Here is a 24,320-nt window from a genome sequence, read left to right as displayed (position 1 = left end):
AGTTGACCAGGAGGAGACAGATGCCTGTGGCAGATATGGCTGCATCCATAAGTGTGTGAATTTTCTGCCTGGAAGCGTGTGGCTGCAGGAGGGAGCACATGAAAGACGTTTTCCCACTTGTTGTTTAGTTCCTGGCTGAGTCAGCACGTTTCCTGTACCAAGTATGTGTGGGCTAGTTAAAAGTCTCTCAATTGTGATAACTGTAACCAGCTGCTATTCAAAAGGGATGTTTTGGTTTACATGGTAAGTTATACCTGAAGTAATTTAGTGAAGTAATGTAGTGAATGTTTCTACTGAAGTCCATGTAAACCTGTTGTGATCCAGCAGTCGAAAGCTCCTGTGGAGTTTTACTGTTGATTTTGGTGGCAGCAGTTTCCAGTGTGTGATCAGATGAACAAATATTATCTGTAGGAGAGTAGTACAAGGAGAAGACATGGAGAGGGAAGCCTTATCTAGCTATGACAGACATGAGTTTACAAAGCAGCTGGGAAGAAAGGAGGATCTGTGCACTGCCTGAGAATTGTGAAGAGTCGCTGTTTCTGTGAAACTGTGAAGGTTACAGCTTTTCCTCTGCTCTGCATATATACTAGCTCCTTAATAAATGTCTTCATAATTCACATCCCTGTAAGGATGGTATTAAATGCCAGTGTAGTACACGATTAAGTCTTTTGCTAAATTGGGGCCTTAGGTCATTTGAATTGGATTAGTGGTCTGAACGGGGTCTTTCTGACTTGTGCGTTTTCTTTTTGGGAAGGTGACACCTTCACCTACGAGGACGTCACTCGAAATGCTCTGCAGTACGTACACGATGGTTCAGCAGCAGCAGAGGACAGCATGGAAATCTCTGTCACCGACGGTGTCACCACAGTGACCACAGTGCTGAGGGTGGAAGTGTCCCTGCTGGATAACAACGGTCCGCAGCTGGCCCCGGGCTGCTTGCTGGCAGTCACCGTGGCTAGTAAAAGCTCCGTGACTCTCTCTCGATTGCACCTCGCTTATATTGTAAGCTTTCATCTGTTTCTAAACCCAGTGAATGCTGCCAGCCTCCCTTTCCTTATCCCCCCCCACAGACCCTTCACCACACACACCTCTCTGCCGTCAGTGTGGATTCTTGGTAGAGAGCTCGAGTTTTGACTGTGTCCTGACTACTGCTGCCAAAAAGGGGATAATAGACTCTTTCACCCAACAGGGTTTTAAGGCTATCCCTGTTTGACTGTAACAGAGGTGAACTGCCATGCTAAACATGAGAACTGAGTTAATCCCAGGTTTTTGTGTCAAACAGACTTGCTAATAAAGCACATGGATTTGCTAAGTTGATAATCCCTTGAAAATGTCAGCCCCCTCACCCCCCTTCCAAAATTGCCTGGTTCTTTTTCTGGACATACTTGAAGAGGGGAGGTTTAAGCAACCCAAGATGCTGCACTGCTTGGTAGCTTGGAGTTGGTCCCAGGGGTTGCGTGTTGTACAAGAGTTATCCTGCTGGTGAAATTCAGAAGAAAGGTGTTTTACTCCTTGCAGATGATTTAGCAGCAAATACAGTAGCAGTGCATTTCAGGCATGCAGATATGCTGCCCTTAGGGAGGAGGGAGGAGAGATTGCATTGCATGCGCGAGGCTGGAGAGACCTAAGGCTGTCAGAGAGATGATTAAGGAACTGCAGGGGTGAGGTAGGATAAGAAGGCAGATGAATGTTTTTTCCAGGGGATCAGTCTGGATACAAGTCTGGGGTCTGTCCTGTTCTCCTCTTAGGGAGAAAGGCTGACAAGGGAGCTGTTCAGGATTAATATGAGTAAGAGAACAATTAGGGAAAAGAGGATTTCATTCCTGACCCATATGCTGAGGATATGATGATTTCTGCTTTGGGTCTTGTCTTTCAAGCAACCAACAAAAACTTTTAGAAGAAAGATGACATTTGAGTTGTGATATCATAGAGATGGTTGTACTGAATGTAGTTAAAAAGAGCCAAAATCGGCTTTTAGTTTAATGTGAATCTGGCTTTTGCAGCATTGCTCCACATTAACCTTTGTTTTACTAAGAACTGGACGTAGCTCTGTGTCTCTGTCTGAAGCACTGGTTGGCAACAGTTACTCCCTGCGCCAGCTATCAGCTGAATTTTGGCTCACTTCATCTGGAGTCAGGAAAAGCGTATTACATAAATGGTCCAGTCCACTAGGAGTGTAAAGTAATTTGAAAACAAAAAAATCAGGTTTATGTCTGGGAGATTGTGTTGATGTGATACAAGGACACCAAGAAGACCTCTCTGAGCTGAGAGAAAATGAAAATACATTTTGTGGTGGATTCTGAAAATGTCAACCCAGTTGACTCTCTTCTCATCAATAGAGCTTCACTTAATATTCACCAGCGGTGGGTCTGACCCAGCTAGCTTGATATATTTCCCTATAAAACATTTTATTCCTCCTTCCGTTTTTACTGGAGGGAGACAAAAGCTAATCTTGTCTTGTTTTGATTTGGTTTGTTTCTTCATGTTTAGGACAACAATTCTCCTGACTCAGAGATAAGAATCCAGTTAATATCTCTGCCTGCATATGGCACCCTCTTACGGATGTCAGGCTCCCATGATGGAGAGCTTGCCAAGGTTTATAATTTCACCATGGAAGACATCAACAGCCAGAGGATCAGGTATCAAAGAGCTATTCTCCTTCAAGCCATGCCGGTTAAAAGCTCAGTGGGCTTTCCACAGGGATCTCTGGGCTATATTATGTTAGTACCATGTGTCAAAGATATTTTTTCCTTTCTTGGCTCTTGTATCCTGTGAGATTATGAATGAGAGCATTTCCTGTGTGCAGAATTAGGTGTTTATGCACGTCTGAAATGCCAGTAGTTGGTGTAGCTTCAAATTATGTGTATTTTTACTGTGTCTGCAATGTCATGGTGATACTTTAGGCAGGCAACACCTAAAACAGTGATTTAAAAGAACTCAGGGAATGAACATGAAGGAGAGTTGGGAACTGAAATATCACCTCTCTTTCAAGAGGTGTGCGTTCACCTCCAAATGCAGGGATGAGATGTATTTGCCTGACTGTCAGTGAGACTCCGTGACCCAGATTGTGTTCTGACTTCCACAGCTACTCCACCATGTTTGAGACCAGCAATCAGCCAGTTACGGACATCTTCCACTTCGCTGTTTTTGATGCTGATAACAACCGGCTTGACAGACAGATGTTCACCATCACTATCACGTCTGCCCAGACAATGCCGTCACTCATTGCTTTTGCTGACCATATCACTGTAAGTGGCTACTCAGGATACTAGGAACAGTGACAAGAATGTCTTAGATGTGAGGAATTGAACAGTTTTCCTGGACTGAGGGGAAAGCACTGAAGAAACGTGGTGTTGCACATGCAATCGTGTAAGTGCAAAGGGTTGACAAATTACTTGGAGGCCAGAGGAGGCTGACAGTACAGCTGCATCCCTGAACCTCATCTGCTTATATCTGTTCTAGTCGGGAGCTGGATTGTCCCTAGGGTGTCCTGTTCATACCAGTGGAACAAGTCGGACTTATCCCTGTTTAATATTTCGTACCTTATTTCACCAGCTTGTGTGTAAAAGATGAGCAGAAGACAAGTCTAAAAACATCTGGTACTTTGGACTGATACACAGCATTTCAGCCTCCTTATCAAAGCCTTTTGAAGTCATCTCCCTCCTTTCCAGCTTTGCATTCCCCTTCCCTTGCCTTCAAAAGGCTCCGCTCAACAAGAAATGCAGATCTCGCCTTCCAAGAGGTCAGCACGACTCTGCCAGTTCTCTTCTTGCCCTGATAAAGCACTCACAGGCTCCTTCTGGGGGCCAGGCAGGCTTTGTTCTTCCCATCCCACCTCACCTCCCAGCTGATTTCATGCTTGACAGATCTAGGGGAGGATGGGACAGGACTTCAGAGACCGGGCAAGACTTGTTCAGCAACAATTCGTGTGTTGCTGTGTGTTGTGTGCATTGGCGGTAGTTTTGTCATATGCTTTTGCTTTCCAGGTGGATGAGGGAGGCAGGGTCCCACTGCTGGCTCATCACCACTTAGCTGCTGATTATGATACTGCTGCCAAGAAAGACCTGAGGGTCGCAGTTATCGCTCTACCTATGTATGGCTACATTGAAAACACTAAGACAGGTAAACTGCTTGGCTATCTCTTCTTCCTCCTGGCTGATGAAAGGGAACGTAGGAATTGCCGCACTGGAGCATGTTCTAATCTCTCTCACCGCGGTTCCTCAGTGCAGTGCTGGCTGGCATCTGTTGATCATAAAGAGCTCGTAAGGTCAGCGTTACGCGATCAACTGTCTCTGGGGAGCATTTCCTCCTAATTCTCATTTGTTGGAGACTGGTCGATGTTGTGAGACTGGGGCATTAAGAGCCTTTTCAAGCCCAGGTGTTGTATTTTCATCATGCTTTATTTTGGCTGTCCTTGTTACACAGAACAAACTTTGCTAAATTCCTCTAAATGTCCCAGCAAGCTTTAAGGCTGTGAGAGCTGTGGCAAAGCGTGGCTGGTAAAGTTCTCTTATCTCATTGTATTATCAAGAAAAGGTAGGATTTATACCATATTGTCCAAAGACATTCACCAGGAGACTTGTCTGCTTGATCCTGTGTGTGGTCCTGACAGGAGTGGCATATATCATTTTACTTAAATCGTAACTTGCCTTTGTAAAAAATCACCATGGGTTGGCCAGTGTAGTAGCTTGTTACTACAGTGATTGCCTTTCTTCTGGAGAGCACAGGTTGCTAACCATTACACATCATCCCTCCTAATTGTGTCCTGTGAATGAACTCCAGTTTGTGCCATTTTGGTAATGGTGAGCCTCTCTCCTTGAACAGGCAACGGCTGGGTGATTTTCTTGGGTGTGAGACTTAGTTTTGCAAGGTGAAGCTTGATGTAGAGATTGTGTTGAGGCCAGATGACACATGAACCATTGTCTCATCTCTGAAGAAAGCCTAAGTAATTCTGGGACATGGGATTGCTCGTACTACGCATAAAACTGCAGCTTCCCTAACGCCTACTCTAATGCAGCAGATGTTGCTTTCTACAAAGGTCACAAGATGTGTGAAAGCTATGTTGTAGGCATGAACATCCTTCTGCACCCTTCACTATCTGCCATTCTTCTCCTAGTCCTGCTGCTTTTGTTTTTAGTTTATCAGTGAATTTAACATCCTTTCACTAGTGGTATTCTGGTTTGCAGGTGAGAGTTTTGGCCCGCAGAGTGAGTCTGCTGTGACCGCAGACGCATCCTTTTCCCTTCAAGATGTTCTAGAGAACAGCATTTACTACTTCCAGAGCGTCCATGAAAGCATCGAGCCAACGAGTGATGTTTTCAGCTTTTACGTGAGCGATGGCTTCAGCCAGTCTGAGGTGCAGAGCATTAACATCACAATTCAGGTATGCCTGTGCTCCCTGGCTGCCAGAGCCTTCTCCTTTCATATAGACACATGACTTTTTTAAAGTGCAAGCTTTGCTCACTCCTTTGTAAATACATGGGAAGGGGATTAAAGGGAGTTTCCTTCGTCCTATCTGTTTCCTTCCCCTCGTACAGGCACGTAATTCGCCTGTGACACCAGAGAACAGTTGTGCATTGCAGCCTCTTCCTCAGGGCTTATTTCTCTGGTGTCTCCTCCCTCTTAGAAGCAGCCATGATGCTGGATAGATTTGGAGAGACTGGTGTAGCCCGTTAATGGATATCAGCACGAGTACTGTCATTTGGTAGCCTGTATTTCATTCGGGTGGGCAGCAGTCTTTTCCCCTTGGCCATTTCCCTTTTTTTGACTGTGTGCCTTTGGGACCTGTGCAGCGGCAGAACGATGAGTCCCCAAAGATGGTGCTGGAGCCTGTCAGAGTGCACGAGGGCTCAGGTGTGGTTGTTACCAACGCCTCCCTCAACCTGCAAGACTTGGACACCCAGAACAGTGAGCTTGTCATCGTGGTTACCAAAAGTCCTGAACATGGTAAGTCCTGACAAGCTGGGGGAGGGTGAGAGAGAGAGAGAATATCTTTGTGCGTCTGCGTCCGTGTGTCTTTATATCTGTGTGTGTGTAATAGCCCCTGATGTGAGAGAGGAGCCTGGCATATTTGTATAAAGCACGTTTAGTCTGTGTTTGGACCAGCAGCCACAGAGGGATTGTGCTTCAGAGCAGACCTGTTCTTTGAGAGTTGTCCCTTGCTATGTGTGGGAGAGGGGAAAGGGGGACTGCATGCATTTCCCTGGGAAGTTCCCTTTTGTGTTACCCCATTTCCTATTGTGGGGTTCAGTTCCAAAGAGCTGAGCAACTAGCATCTATCTGCAGCGATAAAGCAAGGCAAGGTGTCAAGTGAAGGCTAGTGTCATGTTAAACTAGTGAGGGCTGTGCACCCTTTTTCAGATCTCATGTATGTAGCCAAATTCTTACCAGTTTTGGCAATAAGCAGATAACTTCCTTCAATTTTTCCGGTAAGGCTATGTCCACCTCTGTGCATCCCACTGAGGGCTGGCACGCAAAGAGTCCCCAGCAGGCTGTCTTCTCCCTATAATTTTCATCCATCTATTGTTTGTCAGGTCATCTCCGCAGGAGGCAGACTGCTGCGGAGCCCCCGGAGCATGGACATGCGCTGTCCACGGGCTCGTCCTTCACCTACCAAGATATTTTGGATGAGCTGATCGTTTATACTCAGAGCGGTGCAGCAGCACAAACAGACGAGTTCGGCTTCTCCATCACGGATGGTCTCTACACGCAGACAGGGAGGCTGGAGTTCTTCATGGAGCTGCCAAAGAAGCAGCCACCCACGTTAGCTGTCAACAGGGGCCTGCAGCTCCCAGTTGGTACGGGGAGAGGGAGGAGAATGGTATTGCTTGGTATTGCTATATGGTCCAGTCTAAACCAGTCGCTTAGCTGAATTGGCTGAAGCTGTTTGTGGACTTTCTTTCTCTGGTCCAGGCTCTGCGGCATACCTCACAGATCAGCACTTGAAAGCAGCAGCTATTTATTCAGATGACGCAACGATTAGATTTGTCATGAAGAGGGATCCCAGCGTGGGCCATCTGCAGTTGACCAAAATTGATAATCCAGTCCGGATCTCTGTCGAAGGACCTGTCAAAAGTTTCACCCAGGCTGATATAAATAAAGGTGAGTGTGCTTGATTTTAGATAATCACGGCAAGTAATATGTGGCCATTTTAGGTAGTCCTGCGAGGAGCAGGGAGTTGGACTCGGTGATCCTTATGGGTCCCTTCCAACTTGAGATGTTGTGTGATTCTGTGATCTTTAGGAGAGGGGGAGGATGACTTGAAGCAGGGAAGGGAGAGGGAAAGAAGTAAGATAAAGAGGTTATGTTAGAGCAGAAACACATATCGTTAAGCAAGCGTTAAAAAGTCTCTCTCAGCAGGAGAAAAAGATTAAAGAGAAAAAGTAATGAAACCCAAACCAGGAGCTCTGTCAAGCCCCAAGTCCCTTGGCTTATAGTGCCAGCCTGGTTCCAAATTAAGAATTAAATGATGCAGCCTGTAATAAACCACCTCTTTTCTCCTGTCCCTCTCTCCAGGGCAAGTGGTGTACAGTCACAAGAAAGGAGATCCTGGCGGAAATTTTGCCTTCACCTTTGATGTGATGGATGCAGATGGCAACAAACTGACGGACCAGGTTTTTTATATTAGTGTATTAGGTAAAAGATAGTACTGAAGTTATGTTTTCTTTGTTGCAGAGCTGAGGCCTTTGTAGATTCCTGTCCCACATGTACTGCAAGTTAAGGTGTAATCCTTGAGATGCAGTTTTTACTCGCTGTTAATTCAAAGGCCTTTGAAGTTTGGGGCGTGGGGAGAGTTCACGGATGTAAGGATTAGTTCTTTGGCTTCTGACAAACTCACTGAAAAAGGTAGAAGAATTCCCCTTAATATCTTCATACTGTCTAGGTTGTCTTTAAGACATTATAATGTTACCGTCCCCTCGATTAATGCCGAGGCCCAGAGTACCTGTTTTGGAATCACCAGTCTGGGAGGTGTCTGTGTGTATGTTGTCTCTTGTGTGAGCACAAGTGCCCGATTTGAATAACACCAAGGAAAGGAGGGTGACTGTCTCCTAACTCAGCTTTGTATTTAACCCTTTCAGAGGACAGATTTCCCCCCTCCATCATCGCTAACAAAGGGCTGGTCTTGGATGAGAACTCAGCGAAGACGATCACAACCCTCCAGCTCTCTGCCACTGACCAGGACAGCGAGCCGACCCAGCTCCAGTACAAGCTCACCCAGCAGCCACAGCTGGGGCACCTGGAGCATGCAGCCTCCCCAGGTAAGCAGGGTGGTATTTTACTCGGTTGGTTACTCCTAGCAGCAAAGCACTGGAGGGCTTTTGAGCCCTAAAGATTCACTGCAGGAAAAATATGCTTGGAGGCAGCAGCACAGAATTATATTTCCCGTTAGAAATCAAATGGTCGTGAGCCCAGAGAGTTGGAGAATAGGGTGAGTGGAGGCAAGGCAGCCCAATAATCACAGATGAGGATTTTTTCAGCCTCTGGGTGAGTTTATGCCCCATGGTAACCTTGCCTGGTGGACTTCGCAGATCAGTTCGGCTTGCCGCTGTGTGAATCTCCTCTTTCAGGACCTATTGCTGCGTCTGCATGACAGGCAAACCTTCAGCCTTTTCTGTGACCACGTATGGTACAACGCCCAAGAGAACCCATCCCCTAATGTCCATGGTAATAGAGCCCACTTTGGCGAACAGACAACTTGCTTTCAGTCCCCCTCTTGGCCAGTATGTCCCCTGGTCCCTAAACACCAGGCTCTTTTCCCAGCTGTGCTTTGGAGAGAGGAAGGGAACTAACCGCTGAGTTAGTTTAAAAGGAAGCTACGTTGTGGTGTGATGGATATGCTGGATAATGAATTCTGGTAGTTCAGGGAGGGGGGATTGGTCAATGCTGTGAAACTCAGAAAATAATTACCTGCAAATGTGTTCTGAATTTTAGAGTTGCCTTCCATGCCCACTGACAGTATGAGTGTCCTACCCCTCTCTGATGAATTAGTCTAAATCTATGCTGTCATATAATGTGCTCTCCTGATTTAGATTATACTCGTCTAAGATTATATTTCTTCTTAGAATTAGATTTCTCATTAACGTGAGATTAAAGTGGAAATACCTGCTGTGTATGTTCAAGATGCAGACAGTCCCTGTACAGCTCAGTTTTACTGTGTGGTTTGCCTCATCTTCTCACAGTGTAAGATGTCCTCTGGCAAACACATTGAAAGGGTAGGAATAATGAATGAAAGTTATAATAAGCAAACCGCCCGCGGAGAGAAAATTAAAAACTTGCAATATTTTTGTCTGAATTGCAAACTAAACAGTGAATCTTGTACTTTGGAGACCTGAAGGAGCTGGATTAAGGATTTTATTCCTCCTGTTATTGAAAATATGATGATTCTGATTTCTGTGCTTTTTCATGTCTGTGATGGACTAAGAAAGAGATAGAGTCACACACTGTGAAAGAGTTGTTCTCGTGATTTAAATGACCTAAACCTAAGGAGAGAGTACTGGAATGTTCAAAAGAGAACACAAAACTTTAAAGCTAATGAGCTCTGAGGAAACCTTGGCTAATCATCCAGTTTTGGCTCATATATTTATATCAGATCCCAGTATCTTTTGTAGCGTGGCCAATACTTGTCAGTAGCCATTTAGTGTGATAAACTGGTGAAAAACTTTTTGTCAGGGTTTTTGTTGTTGTTAAGAGCAGTAAAACTGTCGAACGCAGCAGTGAGACTTAAAGGCTCAGGTGCTTTTTAAAATGCTTGTCGGGTACCTTTCTGTGTCTGTGTCCCACCTAATGACCTGTAAAGGTGTCATGATAAGTCAGTGTTGAAAATGGGGCTTAGTCTGTTCTAAATGCAGAGGTATAAGGAGGGGACGAGAGAGCAGAGATTTTGAAGGCATTTTTGAAAACTGCTGTGAGGCCAGGAAACTTTTTGCTCATACTCAGTGATGCCCTGGTGAGATCAGTCCTGCACAGCAGTGAAAATCGAAGTGTTACATCTACCATTTTTCTCACAGCTTCTCTCTCGCCCTCTGCCCTGAGGGGCCCATCCCCAACAGGGTATCCTGACAGTGTGAGGTACCATCGTAAAACTGTAAGTCTGGGAAGAAGTCTATACTTCTTTTTGCAGAAGGGGTGCCACTACGTTAATTTAAAAGCTGCTGAGCGGAGTTTTTAGGAGGCTCCGTGCCAGCTAAATCCCTGGCTCAGCTGCGGTTCATGGTACAGCCTGAATTGGAGCAGAACAAGCCAAGACTGAGTGCTTATGGCTAGATACGTCCAGCTCCCTGTATTTTTCCCTGCCTGGCTCTTTCTGTTGCACATTTTCCCCTATTGTTCTTTTTCTAGGGAAAAGAATCAGTTCCTTCAGCCAGGCAGACTTGGCCTCTCGCAGCATCCAGTATGTCCACACCAGTGACGCTGAAAAGCATACGGATGCGTTCACCTTTTCTGTGTCTGATGGAACGAACGAGGTAAGTCCCAGCATGGTTTTCTGCCTGAGTCAGAGCAGGCTATTGATTCTGTAGGATGTGATGGGAGTCAGTTTTCCTCTTGCGTGCTTGCGAGAGACAGTTACACGTAGCGAAGGAAATGAAACAAGCCACACATGGGCTTGTCGTTTGGCAATGGTGGGTGCTCTTATTTCCACTGCTGTGAGAGATCTTACATATCACAGGGAAGGACTCAAGATCTTACCTGTGAAGGTAAGGGGGAGCCACCTGCGATGTAGCCCCATGAGACTGGTTTACCCAGATTTCAGTGTCTGGTTTTCATCTGCTTACCAATTGCTCCTGGAGCTGAGCTTTGATCCAGTGCACTGACAACGTACCGAGAAGCACAGTTAGACCCTTGAGAAATGTCTCCTTCCTACTTTCTGAAAGAGAAAAGTCATAGCTGCAAATAGAGGGAGAGGGACAAAGTAGAAGGACAGAGGGAGGGAAAAGTGGATGTCCGTAAAGATCACAGAAAGAGGGAGAATAAATTACCGGGGAGGGATAGAAGAGGTCATGTTCACATGATCTGAGCTTAGAAGCTCATATTTACTCACTAAACAAGGCCAAAATGAAGTGACCCAAACTGTGGATCACCGTGGTCTCCTTAAAGCATTACTGTTTCAATGGAGTTGCACATTTGGTAGACTGAATTCATCGAGAGAGGCTTTTCCTCCTGTTCCAGGTGAGCCAGTCGTTTGACATCACCATAAAGCCTGTGGATGACTCCTTACCTGTAGCGCAAAGCCTCGGGATGACAGTTCAGGAGGGGGTGAGAAAAACCATCACAGAGTTTGAGCTTAAAGCAACAGATGCTGACACAGAGGTAAGGCAGGACTCCCCCGTGCCTCCTCCCTCCCCTCTTCTGCTGCACATCTGGGCTATCAGAAAAATGGGCTTGTGTTCAAAGAGAGAGATTACAGTGAGTGTCATCTCTCCCTGTGATCATACCCTGTCTGATCACAACATCAAACAAACAGCTTGCGGGAGGCCCAGTTTGTATATAAATAGATGAATGAGCGTTTGAGCAAAGCAAAGCCCTGGCCTGAGAAATGGCTTCATCTGGGATGTCTCTCAGACACATAAGCAACAAACCTGCGTGGAAAACATTGAGAAGTTGTGATCAGAGCTAGTCCTTGCCCTGTCCCACCTTCTCTCTGAACATTGTGGATTTGAACTGAGCTTATGCCTAGCCTTGACACTGAGTTTATGCCTAGCACACATGAAAATGACATTTCCTTTTCCTCCTCCTGGGTCTGGCCGAAGGCTAAGCGGTCTCATGTTGGCTCTACCTCACACTGCTGCAGTTTCCCTGCAGCAAGAGAGCTCCTGGCTGCCTGTTATTGCCCTGAGCCAAAGATCCTGTCCCAACGGTTATTGCTGCTTCCACCCTCACAGAAGTGACAAGGGGCACGTTGCTTACAATGGCTGCAGAATGGGGGACTGCTCTTGTGTTCAAGGAGTTGTCACAAGGGCAGAAGCCTTCTCAGATCAGCCGAACCGATAGTTTGGTGTGATGTGTCTAGCCTAGCTCTCCTTGATTGGGGTTGTTTTGTAGATAGCCACCTTGGGAGAGGGATAAAGACAGGGCAGGGCTCAGGGTGAATCAGTTCAGTGTGCGGTGCTGCGTTTCAGCCCCTGGTTGGAAACAGTGTGCTAGGAAAGCTGTCTGGGCATAGAGTCCCTCTCCAGGCATATTGAGCTGGAAGGACATGCCAGTCCTGGTCCTGGGGTCATGTCATCGGCTTTGCCACTCTTGTCTCCCTGGTGCAGGCTGAGTCAATTACGTTCACAGTCGTGCAGCCCCCCCGGCATGGCCTGATCGAACGCACCAGCAACGGGCAGCATTACCACCAAGCCACCACCTTCACGATGGACGACATCTACCAGAACCGCATCAGCTACAGTCATGATGGTAGCAACTCGCTGAAGGATCGCTTCACGTTCACTGTGTCTGATGGGACCAATCCCTTCTTCATTATGGAGGATGGGGGGAAGAAGGTAAGGGGAGAAGAAGGGATGTGAGGGAGACCTTCTATAGCTCATGGAAAGCTACCTCCTCTCAGAGAAGGGGAGACTTAGCTGCTGTCACTCCACTGAAGATAAGGGCTGAGTATTCTCAGTTATGTGATGCCATATGCTTCTTCCCTGGTGTACCAGCCTTTGTGTGTGGAAACTCGCCCCAGAACCTTGATCCCAACAGAGCTGAAGGGAGCAAAGTTGGTAATATGGCAGATGAGGCTCCGACTCCCAGAGTAACAGCCATCTCTCTGAACTTTTGTCAGGTTGTGACAGCAGCACCGCAGCGCTTCAAAGTGGACGTTCTCTCTGTGGATGATGGGACACCCAGGATTGTCACCAACCTGGGTTTGCAGTGGCTGGAGTACGTGGATGGCAAGGTAACTGCCTGCCTGGGTTCAGCTTAGATTGTTTCTCAGGCTGTTCTAGGAGAAGGAGCTTCACAGGAGAACATCCTGATCCTTCAGCATTTTTATTTTTGTGATAGAGAACGGGTGTCCCACCGTGCACATGAAGCGTCTTGGAAAAGGCAGAGGTGTGCAGGATGCCTGTGCTGCAGCTCCGTTCGCTAAACCAGGCAACGTGTGGTTCCAGGGCACTAAATTGCTTCCTGGACCGTCTCCTTCCCTTACATCAGCCGGACCGTCAAGCCTGGCTCTTCTTGGCTCTTGCACAAGCTGTGCAGTGCAGTACAGCTCCTGCCCGCCTTCCTGGGCAGACACGTCCTGCCCCTTGTCCCTCCTCCCCAGGGTATATTTTCAGCTTTGCTAATGGCAAAGTCTTGACTACGTGCCGCAGCAGCCATGGTGGAGATATATGGCTTTCAAAGAAATGTGATGTAGGGATTTCTTGCTGTGACATGCCTTTGTTTTGCTGAAGTCCAAACAAAACCCCAAGAAACTCTCTCTCGTGCTTGTTTTTGAGGACCCTGCATTAAATGCAAAGAAATACTTTGGTTCTTCCCAGGAAAAACGGTTGGAAGACACCGTAGTAAGAAATTGTATTAAGAAATGGCTATCTCAGCTCAAATTCCTGACTTCAGAAAAAGCCCTCCTGCAGCCTCAGGCAGTTCAATTCTCTCTTTTTCTCCTGCTGGTAAAGGTGTTTTCTTTTTAAAGAGAAAGCAAAATGTGGTGGAACTGCAGCACATCCGTGTGAGGTCATTTGAAAGAGGACCTAGTGCAGGCTCACTAAAGCAGCATGAACTGTCCTGAGTGAATCCTTCAACTTGAGGCTGTTTGCAAATGGTTTTTGCAAAGCCAGGCCTCACCTGAGCATCAGCACAGTTCACGGAGCAGTGGTTACCAGGTGAAACCAAAAGATTTGTCATAGCTTTTAGCCCCAGCTAGATAGGCTGGGCAGCTTGTTCTGAATTTGCTTTTCTTTGAGCCACAATGTTTTTTTTATTAAACAAACCAGATGTGAGGCAGAATTTGAATCCTTCCTGTGCTGTCAAACACCTTGTGGGGCATCTGTCTGTTCAAGGCCGCTCTGTGTGCTCTCTGCTTTTACATCCCCTAGCTTTTCCCTCATGGAGCATTGTTTGGCAGAGGGATGGTTGGGCTTTCTGGATGAACAGTCAATCAGACTTGCGCTGCTGGCTCTCCAGAGTTTTACTCCCTTGGTTTGGCTTTAATCCAGGCAACCAATCTGATCACTAAGAAGGAATTACTGACGACAGATCCGGACACAGATGACAAACAGCTGATCTATGAGATAACAACTGGTCCCAGAAATGGTTATGTGGAGAACAAGCTGAAACCAGGGACAACTGTGACCACCTTTACGCAGGGTATGGAGTTGGGCTGTATACTGTTGGTTTTTTCCTTCAGCCGCTTCAGTTTGTCAAGATAGCTTGGGGGGCGGGAGGTGAGAAGGTGGGGGGGAGAAGACAAGGGGCAAACCTCAAAGGTGTGTCAAAAATAAGAATTGAACTTTGCTCTCAGTTGCAGAAATCCTATAATTTCTTACAGATGTCAACATGCGTGCTGTAGCCCACCCAGGTTCTCCAGACTTTTTAGAGCTGGAGATTTGACTTGGGACAGTAAAGAGGAGTTGTAGATACTGCATGTGGATCTAATCATCACAAGGTCTGGTAGATGTTTAGCCAGCAGCGCAGAATCAACAACGTGTGGAAAGTTCACTCTTGCAGGACTGAGGGGCCCTCCATTAGGAAGGGGAGGTGAGGGAGTAACTGCTTCCCACGCCGCTGTGCTCTTTCTGATTCCTGCTCCCTCCAGACTCCCCCAGGCAGGCTGAGAGTGAACTCGCAGCGCAGCCTTTTTTAGCATTTCTGCTACTGCAGTTCGCAGAGCCTCGCACCACACTGCATTAGGTCCTGTACAAATGCAGGCAGCAGTTCCCAGTTCTGCCTGTCTCTTCTCATCAGGCCCTGCCAGCCTGGCCTCCTGTGTGCTCAGGGAAAAAAAAAAAGAAAAGAAAAGGAAAAAAAAGGAAGAGACCTATGTTATTTTAGGGCTGAAGCTTGGGAAACATGTATTATACTGCAGAAGGTCAGAGAGCCCAAACCATCTCAGCAGTGAGAAGGAGCCCTATTAGGACATGCCAGCTTATAGAACAGAGGTGAAACATGCTGTCCAGGCAAATTCCTATTTCTTGCATTTCATCAAAGCTACTTTAAATTTACCTTATTTTTAAGTATGAGCCCTTATGGATAAAGGCTAGGCAAGGGAATGTCTTGTCACAGCTTGTAGGCTGGCTTCTACCACAGGTAAGACCAAGGAAGTTAGAAAAGCTGCTGCAGCATAAAGGGTGTGTGGAGAACCTGATCCCCACGGCCGTGCGGGTGCATGTCTCCGCACTGCTCGTCTATAAAACTGCAGTTGAATTTCTGGGTTGGTTCATTGGATGTCTCCTCCCGGCAGAGGACGTGAACCAGGGCCTCATTCGGTACGTGATGCATGAGGAGAAGGTTCAGGAGACCATGGACAGCTTTCAGTTCCTAGTGAAGGACAGCAAACCCAATGTGGTCAGTGGCAACATCTTCCACGTCCAGTGGTCTCTCCTGAGCTTTACATCCACCAGGTAAATGGCATGGGGTTTACAGCGCTCTTCTGACAGATGGGGTCTTATCTGGAGTGAGGCAGGTAGAGCTCTGTAATATGTGATTGGACCTACAGCATGGAAATGAAATTCTGGGGCGGTTACCGTCATTTCTGCCTGTGTTTCGCTGGCACCCTGTCAGGACCAAGGTCTCACTGCTGTGGACTGTAGCACCAGACATGGCATTCCTGTTGAATTAATGCTGTTGATTTCTAGGCGGCAGAGGGGGCCAACAGCAGCCGGTATGGAAGTGGGAACTCATGTGTGTGTCAGTGAAGTGCCTGCGGCTTAAACCATGGAGCAGGGTTGCTGAATAGCTGCCATCTGCCCAAGACCCTGATTATTAGTGTCCCTCGGATTTTCCGTGGAGGCAACAGTCAGCCTGCATCTGTGGTGCTCACTATCAGCGTAAACACATAGGGTTTGCTCCCCAGCCGGTTATTTGTATCTGCTTGATACGTTTTCAGCTACAGCGTTAGAGAGAGCGCAGGCTCTGTGAGCATCACCGTGAGGCGGATTGGTAACCTCAACCAGTACGCGATTGTCTTGTGCCGCACAGAGCAGGGAACGGCCACCTCCAGCTCTGGTTCACAGCCGGGAGAGCAGGACTACGTGGAGTACGCAGGGCAGGTAGGTTGGGGACACCAGGAAGGGAAGGTCTGACCATGCATGCCATCAAGCCTGGATGAAAGAACTGACAAAAACACAAAGGAGACTGTATTTTCTTTCTAAAAATCGGTGGTTTATTTGCTTTCAGAAGAGGATCTCTTTTTTCATCAGTTTTTTATGTTGGCAGATATGCTTTGCAGCAGTGTTCTGACAGACCAGAAATGTTACAGGCTTGCTGGAGTAGGAATGTCATTCCTGATCGTGCAAAGGGCTAAAACCATGACTGAGATCAGAATGGGTAGGGGCTTAAGCACTGCATTTGCTGCTGCCTTTGACCTCCGCTAGCCATTTATCCTTGGTTAAGGTCGGTGTCTGATGCCGCCCGTGCACAGGGTACGTGACTCAGGCAAGGGTAAGGCAGGAAGGACAGAAAGTTTCAGACCCCAGTCCAAAGAGAGCAGGCCACTTGCTGCCTTCCAGGTGCAGTTTGAGGAGCGGGAGGACACCAAGGCCTGCACCATCGTCATTAACGATGACAACGTCTTTGAGAGCACAGAAAGCTTCGCCGTCGAGCTCAGCATGCCGGCCTACGCTCTGCTGGGGAACATCACCCGGGCCACGGTCACCATCACTGACGCAGAGGACGAGCCCACCCTGCAGTTCGACAGGAAGACTTACCATGTCAGCGAGAGCGCTGGTTTTCTCTCTGCTCCTGTTGAAAGGAAAGGTGGGTCGAGCCGGGCAGAACGACCTTCTGTGCTCCCGTGGGGCTCTGCGGCACGGGAGGGAAAGCGGCTCCGCAGGCACCGCTGTGGGTGAGACGTGCAGATTGTGAGCCCGCACGGCAGAGAGAGTGGATGGGGAGCGCTGGAGACTGTGGCCAACAGTAAACTGGGGACAGAGAGACGCGAAGCACCTGTGGACAGACTGTGAAGTATGTGTGGCTGCCTAGAGCTTGGATTTTAATTCTGTACTTTATAGATAATAGAACTGATTTAGTGCCTGTATCCTGCAGTCTTTTATCACATGAGTAGGATTACTGCAAAGCTGCTGAGGAGTCTTTGCAGTATATACCTTTGCCAGGCTCAGGCAACTGTTTCCTCTTGGCAGGCTAAACAGTGACACCCAAAACAAGTGATGTTCCTTGGGGTTTGCTTGTTTATGATTTTGGGGTGATTCTTTGATTTTTTGGAAGTAGCTTTGTGGCGCAACTGAAATGACAAGCAACAACACGGGCAGATGGTTGGGTTTTTGAATCTTTCCCAGCTCTGCTGTAAGATTCACCAACGCAGTTAAAGCTCCTTACTTTTGGATTCATTTGTCCTCCCAGCATGAGCAAACCCTTGTATTTATTTGCTGCTTTTCTGTGATCTAGAGACTGTGTTTTATGTGGACCCTATCACTGTACTGTATATTCTTTAATAGGCGAGTGCCAGCCGTTTCCTGATCGTAGTAACCAAGAGCACAGATTTGGACTATGCCTGGAATTCAGACCTAAGCCAGCTTTTATGAAAGTTTAGGAGCAGGGATGGTGTTCTTTTTTACTGCTCACCCTCTTTTCTGAACGCTGCTTTATTATTTAAGTGAATGGTGTCTCCACCAAATAGACTAAAAGTATTTCCATAGAGTTATGTATTTTTCTGTTGTGTCTTAGGGGATACCAGCAGCACTGTGTCTGCCATCTGCTACACTGTCCCCAAATCAGCCAAGGGAAGCAGCCTTTATATGCTGGAATCCGGCTCCGACTTCAAGTCCCGGGGGATGGCGGATGACAGCCGCATTGTTTTCGGTCCGGGTGTCACCATGACAACATGCGACGTCACGCTGATCGATGACAGTGAATACGAAGAAGAAGAGGAGTTTGAGATCGTATTGGCCGATGCCTCAGATAACGCACGCATTGGCAGCCGGGCTTCAGCCAACGTCTTCATCGGTGGTCCCAACGACGCCTCTACAGTGTTCCTGGGGAATGCTACTTTTACCGTCAGTGAGGCTGCAGGTGAAGAGTAGCAAGGGGCTCCCCCAGGGCTGCTCCACACCGCGTTGGGGTGCTTACCATGAAAGCATGCTTTCACCAGGAAGAGGTATCAGAAGGAGCGATTTAGGGCACAGCAGCAGAATTGTAAAAGATCTGCAGAGGGTTTCTGTTCTTCCCTCTGCCCCTGTGGGGGAGGCTGGGGGTTGTTCTCTGCAATAGCCTGTGCCGGGTGCAGGAGCAATGGTGAAGGGAGAAGGGCATGCTGAAGGGAAAGGAGTGGTTCTGTGGTATGTGGCTGCTTTCTCATCTTGGTTCTCTCTCATGTGCAACTGGGGATGCAGGAAACATTGAGATTCCAGTCCTCCGACAGGGACCTGATCTCTCAACCCCCATCTCGGTGTGGTGTGCCACTCGGACGTCAGACCCTCCATCTGCCAGCCCGGGAATCGATTATGTCCCCAGCTCCAGAAAAATAGAGTTCAGGCCAGGCAAGACAGAAGAGGTGAGGAGCCACTTTGACTCCTAATGAGTCTGCTCTGTCTGGTGACACTTCTCTCTTGTTTATGTGCATACTCTGCATTTGCCATTTGCCTGTTTTGAAAATCCTCTCAGGGCCACTTGAGAATTGTTAGTGAATCCGCTAGGCACAGATTCACATCTGATCAGCACTCCAGTCAGAGAAGATTCAGTCAGGCCACCTCTCCCAGGATTAAGATGGCTGCCTATTCTCTGAAATGATATGCTGGATTTATCTAGAACATTGTTTCCATTGATTAATGAATTCAGAAAAGGCCTGACATAATGACTTTACATTAGACACCCAAATGTGAGTGCCGGGAAGGATGACAGCTTTGCATCTCTAAAAGCAGGACTTCTGCTTTCCTTCTAGTTCTGCACTCTGACAATCCTGGATGATGCGCAGTACCCGGTAATAGAAGGGCTGGAGACATTTGTTGTTTATCTCAGCTCACCCCATGGAGCTGAGCTGACAAAGCCGTTCCAAGCGATCGTGGCCATTAATGACATCTTCCAAGATGGTAAGTTTTCCGTGGCAGCTCTGTCTGGTCCATCCTAGCCTCTTCCTTCACAATTCCACGCAGCAGGAGGCTAGTCCAAGTTAGGTTATTTCTAGGCTGGATTTTGCCTATTTTCCTGGGATCGTCCTGTTCCATTTGGCTGCCCTGTTTCTTTCCATGCTTCACTGTTCACAAGAGCTTGGAGTCTTCGGAAGTGCAGAATGAATTTTCCTGTAGTGTTCCCTCGCTTTCAGCCACGCTTTGCCTCCTCTGCTCAGAGCTCAGTCCTTGTTTCATGCTTTCTGTGAGCTAAAGTCCCCCTTCCTATGTGAGAAAGGCTCACTGCGTGTTTACTTTCTTTGTGTTTTAACGTCTCTTGTGTTTTAATGTCTCTTGTGTTTGCTTGCCTAAGGAAAGCACACACTCTATAATCTAACTTTGTAGTAGTCTATAATCATTTCTGCCTTTGCCTCTTTTGTTGAGGTCTGCCCTCTTTGCTGCAAGCTATTTGTTCTGTGTCTGTCCACAGACGGGAGGATAATGCTTTGAGACATAGCATCCATTTCAGTGCTGAGTCCTGATATAATCCCTTCCTGACATGCCTTGCAAACACACCATCCCTGTACCGCCAGCCCTGTCTTCTTTTCCAGCGCATTGCAACAGCACCAAAATGATAGGGAAGGAACAAGTTTCATCAGCTGTTGGAGTTAGGTGACGAGTGAGAGAGATGCCTTCTTTCTGAAGCGCTGCAGGGTCTGCCGATCCTGTGCTCTACAGAGGGTTGATGGCAGTAATGGTCACTTGTTTGTTTGAAACCAAATCCTATATTGAGGCACAGCGAAGCTGCCGTTTTATTCTCCGGCTGTCGGACCCCATGCAGCAGTTCTCCCAGGGTGTATGTGCCTCGATTAGCTCCTGTCTCTCTGTGGAGCTTCAACGCTGCTTGACTCTTTTTATTACCTCCTGCAGTACCAAGCATGCAGTTCACCAAGGATACGTACATGGTGAAGGAGAAGGAGGGTACTCTGCACATCCCCATCTTCCGCACCGGGGACCTGAGCTATGAGTCCTCTGTCAGGTGCTACACCCAGAGCCAGACAGCAGAGGTCATGGAGGACTTTGCAGAGAGGAGAAATGCAGAGGAGTCTCGCATCACTTTCTTGAAAGGGGAGAAGGTGAGCTGAACCTGGCTTATAGGGAGAATGAAGAACCATTGATGGGGAGAGGTTCAGATCTCCTCCTCGGCTCTGCATTGTCAGAGGGAGCTGACAGAGGCTGTCCAAACTGGTTTCATAGGTGCTTAAAGTCACGAATTCTTCTGGTCCTGGAAATATGACATGACTCTGAAGGGGTTGTTTGTTTCATGGTAAAACTGGTTAAAACGTGAAATGCAAATCCTCTGTGTCAGTAGGACTCAGGATTGTTGTAGCAGAGAGCTGTCGGTTCGTGGAAGTGGATGTCTTCACTGCTGTGTCTCATCATGTAACTGTGTGGTTTGTCCACACTGAAGTAGCAGCCTTAAAAATAGAAGCGTTTCTTCCAGGATTGACAGTACGCGGACATTAAACGCTAGGTAGTGAAGTACAGTGTGGCCTTTAAGTGGCTTCATCAGATTTATGAATGTTTGCTGTTTTCTCCTGCTTGCTTGGCTTTAGGTGAAGAACTGCAGTGTTTATATCAGTGATGACTCTGCCTTTGAACCAGAAGAGCAGTTCCAGGTCTATCTTGGTAGCCCGCTTGGAAACCATTGGAGTGGAGCTAGGATTGGGAAGATGGACATGGCAACCATAACTGTCACCAATGACGAAGATGGTAAGCGAGGACGCTCAGCAAGGATGTAGTTGTTGCGTAGGATGCAGTTCCGTGGTAGTCAGCACAGTCTCATCAACAGTTTGCGGTTTAATTTAGTACACGTGAATGCCTTCAGTCACGTGGTCACAGCTCTGTGTGCAGGTCACTGATGCGATGGCTTTGTGCACTCGACTGGTCTTAAGGGAGGGATTGAATAACAGTGGCTTGAACCCACCGTTTGTCCCGTTTCCCATTCCCCTGCAGTTGCACAGGGAGTTGCTGTGCTTCCCCTGGGAGATGTTGCCTTCCCTCTACAGTGTCACAGCCTGGAGAGATCTGTGGGGAAGAAGAGGGATGCCAAGTCCCTCTGGTGTGTCTGCCAACGGGGGCTGTAGCACCATCACGCGGCACGGATTTGAGGGCGTGTGGTTCAGGGGATGGGAGAATCATTTGCCATCCTCTGTAGCCCAATACATATGTTGGGTTTTGCCCCACCCCTTGCCCTAATTCACATCCAAGCCTTACAGCTGCAGTTCTGGCCCCTGCTTTGAGGAGCCCCTTGCTCTGAAGATGTGTAGATAGAGTCTAAAAGGAGCTGAGCTTACCTCACCCCAGTTGCTGAATGCCCTTCATCTGTAAACAGTCAGCTGGTGTGCAAACCTGGGGCTTTTTCTTCACTGCTGTTTCTTTAGCACCCACCATTGAGTTTGAAGAAGCTGCGTACCAAGTACGGGAGCCGCCTGGCCCGGAGGGTGTTGCTGTTATAAATATCAAGGTGGTCCGGAGAGGGGATCAGAACAGGACCTCAAAAGTCCGCTGTAGCACCCGCGATGGCTCAGCTCAGGCCGGAGTGGATTACTATCCCAAGAGTCGAATGCTCAAATTCAGCCCAGGTAAAGGGTCCTTGGAGGGAAGGTTAGAGGTGGTGGCGTGACCAGTGACATTTTGTGTATATCAGAAAGGAACGTTGAAGGGAAATATTCAGGAGATTTGGAAAAAGCCACTTTTTGCATGAGGTTTACAACACAACACAGGTCTAACTGCTCCTGGTGAAGTGAACTGCATTAGCCGTAAGAAGGCATAATATACCCGTAGATTTTGGGGTTTAGATTTGATTTGGGGTTTGATCTTGGGCTCATCACAGTCTTTGTGGGAAGAAACACCTATCCAGCTCTTCAGTGTGTTACAGCTGGGGTGCAAGACTTTTCCCCTTTCCTTGCATTGGACATGTCCTTTCCCCTCTCCCTTCTGGTTGCCTAATCATTTTCAGTTCAAACACACTGGTGTCTGAGCACCAGGCCTCTCCACTCGATAAGCAATGTGCTGAGCTGCTGCCCAGGCAGGGGGGCAATGAAAAGCAGGAGGGAATGAAAGCCCGGAGGTGGTGAGCTCTTTACTGAGCAGACTGTAAATGCCTAAGGAGACAGATGGTTGAGACTTTCCGCTCACTGGAATTAATGTCACTTGAAAAAATGGGAAGGCCATTCCAAATCTTGCCGTGTTTTCCCTTGTGTACAACATTTCATCCCTTCACAATGCCCACTGGATGAGAAGGATCTGGGGTTTGGGTTGTTTGTGGGTTTTTTCCGTTTTTTTGGTAATGTATTTTAAATATACTACATAGACCACTTACTATGTGCTCTTTTTGAAAACGTGACTCTTCTGGGCTGCAGCCTTGCACTCTGCTATGGCTATAATTTTGTTATCCAAAAAGGCTGAACTGTTAAATGAAGGATGATCAGAACAGAGGAAGAAGCACTAGCATCTGGCAGGCGAGAGTAAAGTGGTCTTTGGAGGATGTAAGGCTCAGCAGAGATCTTTCAGGATCCAGCACAACAGCTCAGACCATGTTGCTGGACCAAGAACTCCTCACCAAACAGTTCTGCATCCTGGTGTGAGAGAGAGCAGAGATGCTCACAGCAGGGGTGGGGATGTACTTTGGATCATAGATTTTTACTACAGACAGCTAATACAAGACAGGCATTATTAATCCTCAGATGGCGTCTGCTAGTAAATCTATCACCTGATCAATTGGATCAGTTGTCATAGCTGGAGTTTTATGTATAGGATAGACTCCTGTGTGGACAGGGCTAAATTATTAGTAGAAATGAGCAGAAATAAAATTTATAATGTGTATTTTATCATAATGTTTCAGTGGTCATAGCCTAGACCAGCTGTGCAGTTTTTTTTATGACAACTTCAGAGCAATATCTGATGATGAATCGAGTTCTCTCTCTTTCTTTTGCATTTCCTCTCACAGGTGTGAACCACATCATGTTTAAGGTGGAGATCATGTCCAATGAAGACCGGGAGTGGCATGAGTCCTTTTCTCTGGTGCTGGGTCCAGATGATCCGGTGGAAGCTGTTCTTGGAGATACCAGCACTGCAATAGTGACTATTTTGGATCAGGAGGCAGCAGGGAGCCTGATTCTACCAGCACCTCCCGTGGTAAGTTGCCCACTGCAATGGATGTGATTTAGTACCCTTCAAGTACAGACTGAAAACGCCAGTGGGATTTCTGAAATAAAATGAAGAGCTGCAATGATATAGCAGGCTTGGAGTGTGTGGGAAGGATTGCCTTTTCTGCTCCCACCGCCTCAGCCCCAGGCAGAATGCGGCCGTCTTGCATCCATACAGGTCGTCACCCTGGCTGATTACGACCGGGTGGAAGAAGTGACCAAGGACGGTGCTAAGAAATCCCCTTCCCCAGGCTATCCGCTCATCTGTGTCACTCCTTGTGACCCTCACTTCCCCAAGTACACGGTCATGAAGGAACGCTGCAGCGAGGCTGGGATCAACCAGTCTTCGATACAGTTCAGCTGGGAAGTCGCAACCCCCACGGATGGGAACGGAGCCAGGTCGCCTTTTGAAACCATCACTGACAACACGCCATTCACTAGCGTCAACCATAAGGTATGTGGCTAGGTACCGGCATGGCGAAGCTGCAGGAGTGCATGGCGTAAGTCAGCGAGGGCTTGGGGTGGCTCTGTCAATCTCTGTACCGTGCGATCACACACATGTGAAATTTGGTTGCGTTCTTGCAGCTGAAAAGTCATGCACCCGAAAAAGCAGCTGTGCCTGAATAAGAGCTCAGCACGCTGATGTGACCTGTGTTACCAGGGTTTGGCTGTGGCATTGTCTGCTTTCCTTCCCTCCTGCTCAAGTTGCAGGAAGGGCATAGCTCAAGTTATGAACTGCTGTTCCTTCAGGCACTCCTTTTGCTGCATTGCTCCGTGTGTGGCCTGAGACCTCCCTGTCCCTGGACTGTTCACATCTTGCCCCACAAAGAGAATAACTGTTTTCGTCTGGGGGCTTTTCCCAGACACTCCCAACTGTGATGTCTCAGCTCTTCTCAGGCATCCA

General features: G+C 47.7%; 1 protein-coding gene across 1 annotated transcript in view; it reads left to right on the top strand.

Annotated features, from left to right (window-relative positions):
* Nucleotides 1–24,320, top strand: part of FRAS1 (Fraser extracellular matrix complex subunit 1) — a 174,618-nt gene that overhangs the window by 138,631 nt on the left and 11,667 nt on the right. The window contains exons 38-63 of the mRNA XM_050896422.1: nucleotides 755–1,002; nucleotides 2,491–2,639; nucleotides 3,086–3,248; nucleotides 3,987–4,122; nucleotides 5,187–5,383; nucleotides 5,793–5,946; nucleotides 6,534–6,797; nucleotides 6,913–7,101; nucleotides 7,516–7,635; nucleotides 8,079–8,258; nucleotides 10,339–10,463; nucleotides 11,167–11,307; nucleotides 12,255–12,482; nucleotides 12,767–12,880; nucleotides 14,142–14,292; nucleotides 15,386–15,545; nucleotides 16,031–16,193; nucleotides 16,653–16,899; nucleotides 17,827–18,171; nucleotides 18,492–18,652; nucleotides 19,040–19,187; nucleotides 20,136–20,341; nucleotides 20,822–20,978; nucleotides 21,650–21,850; nucleotides 23,218–23,405; nucleotides 23,595–23,870. Of these exons, the coding sequence (XP_050752379.1) occupies nucleotides 755–1,002; nucleotides 2,491–2,639; nucleotides 3,086–3,248; nucleotides 3,987–4,122; nucleotides 5,187–5,383; nucleotides 5,793–5,946; nucleotides 6,534–6,797; nucleotides 6,913–7,101; nucleotides 7,516–7,635; nucleotides 8,079–8,258; nucleotides 10,339–10,463; nucleotides 11,167–11,307; nucleotides 12,255–12,482; nucleotides 12,767–12,880; nucleotides 14,142–14,292; nucleotides 15,386–15,545; nucleotides 16,031–16,193; nucleotides 16,653–16,899; nucleotides 17,827–18,171; nucleotides 18,492–18,652; nucleotides 19,040–19,187; nucleotides 20,136–20,341; nucleotides 20,822–20,978; nucleotides 21,650–21,850; nucleotides 23,218–23,405; nucleotides 23,595–23,870 (4,811 nt within the window). The remainder of the gene's footprint in view (nucleotides 1–754; nucleotides 1,003–2,490; nucleotides 2,640–3,085; nucleotides 3,249–3,986; nucleotides 4,123–5,186; nucleotides 5,384–5,792; nucleotides 5,947–6,533; nucleotides 6,798–6,912; nucleotides 7,102–7,515; nucleotides 7,636–8,078; nucleotides 8,259–10,338; nucleotides 10,464–11,166; nucleotides 11,308–12,254; nucleotides 12,483–12,766; nucleotides 12,881–14,141; nucleotides 14,293–15,385; nucleotides 15,546–16,030; nucleotides 16,194–16,652; nucleotides 16,900–17,826; nucleotides 18,172–18,491; nucleotides 18,653–19,039; nucleotides 19,188–20,135; nucleotides 20,342–20,821; nucleotides 20,979–21,649; nucleotides 21,851–23,217; nucleotides 23,406–23,594; nucleotides 23,871–24,320) is intronic.

This window comes from Gymnogyps californianus, chromosome 4 (genome assembly GCF_018139145.2).
Source record: "Gymnogyps californianus isolate 813 chromosome 4, ASM1813914v2, whole genome shotgun sequence".
Taxonomy (NCBI): Eukaryota; Metazoa; Chordata; class Aves; order Accipitriformes; family Cathartidae; genus Gymnogyps; species Gymnogyps californianus.
This window is presented reverse-complemented; position numbering and strand designations above follow the sequence as displayed.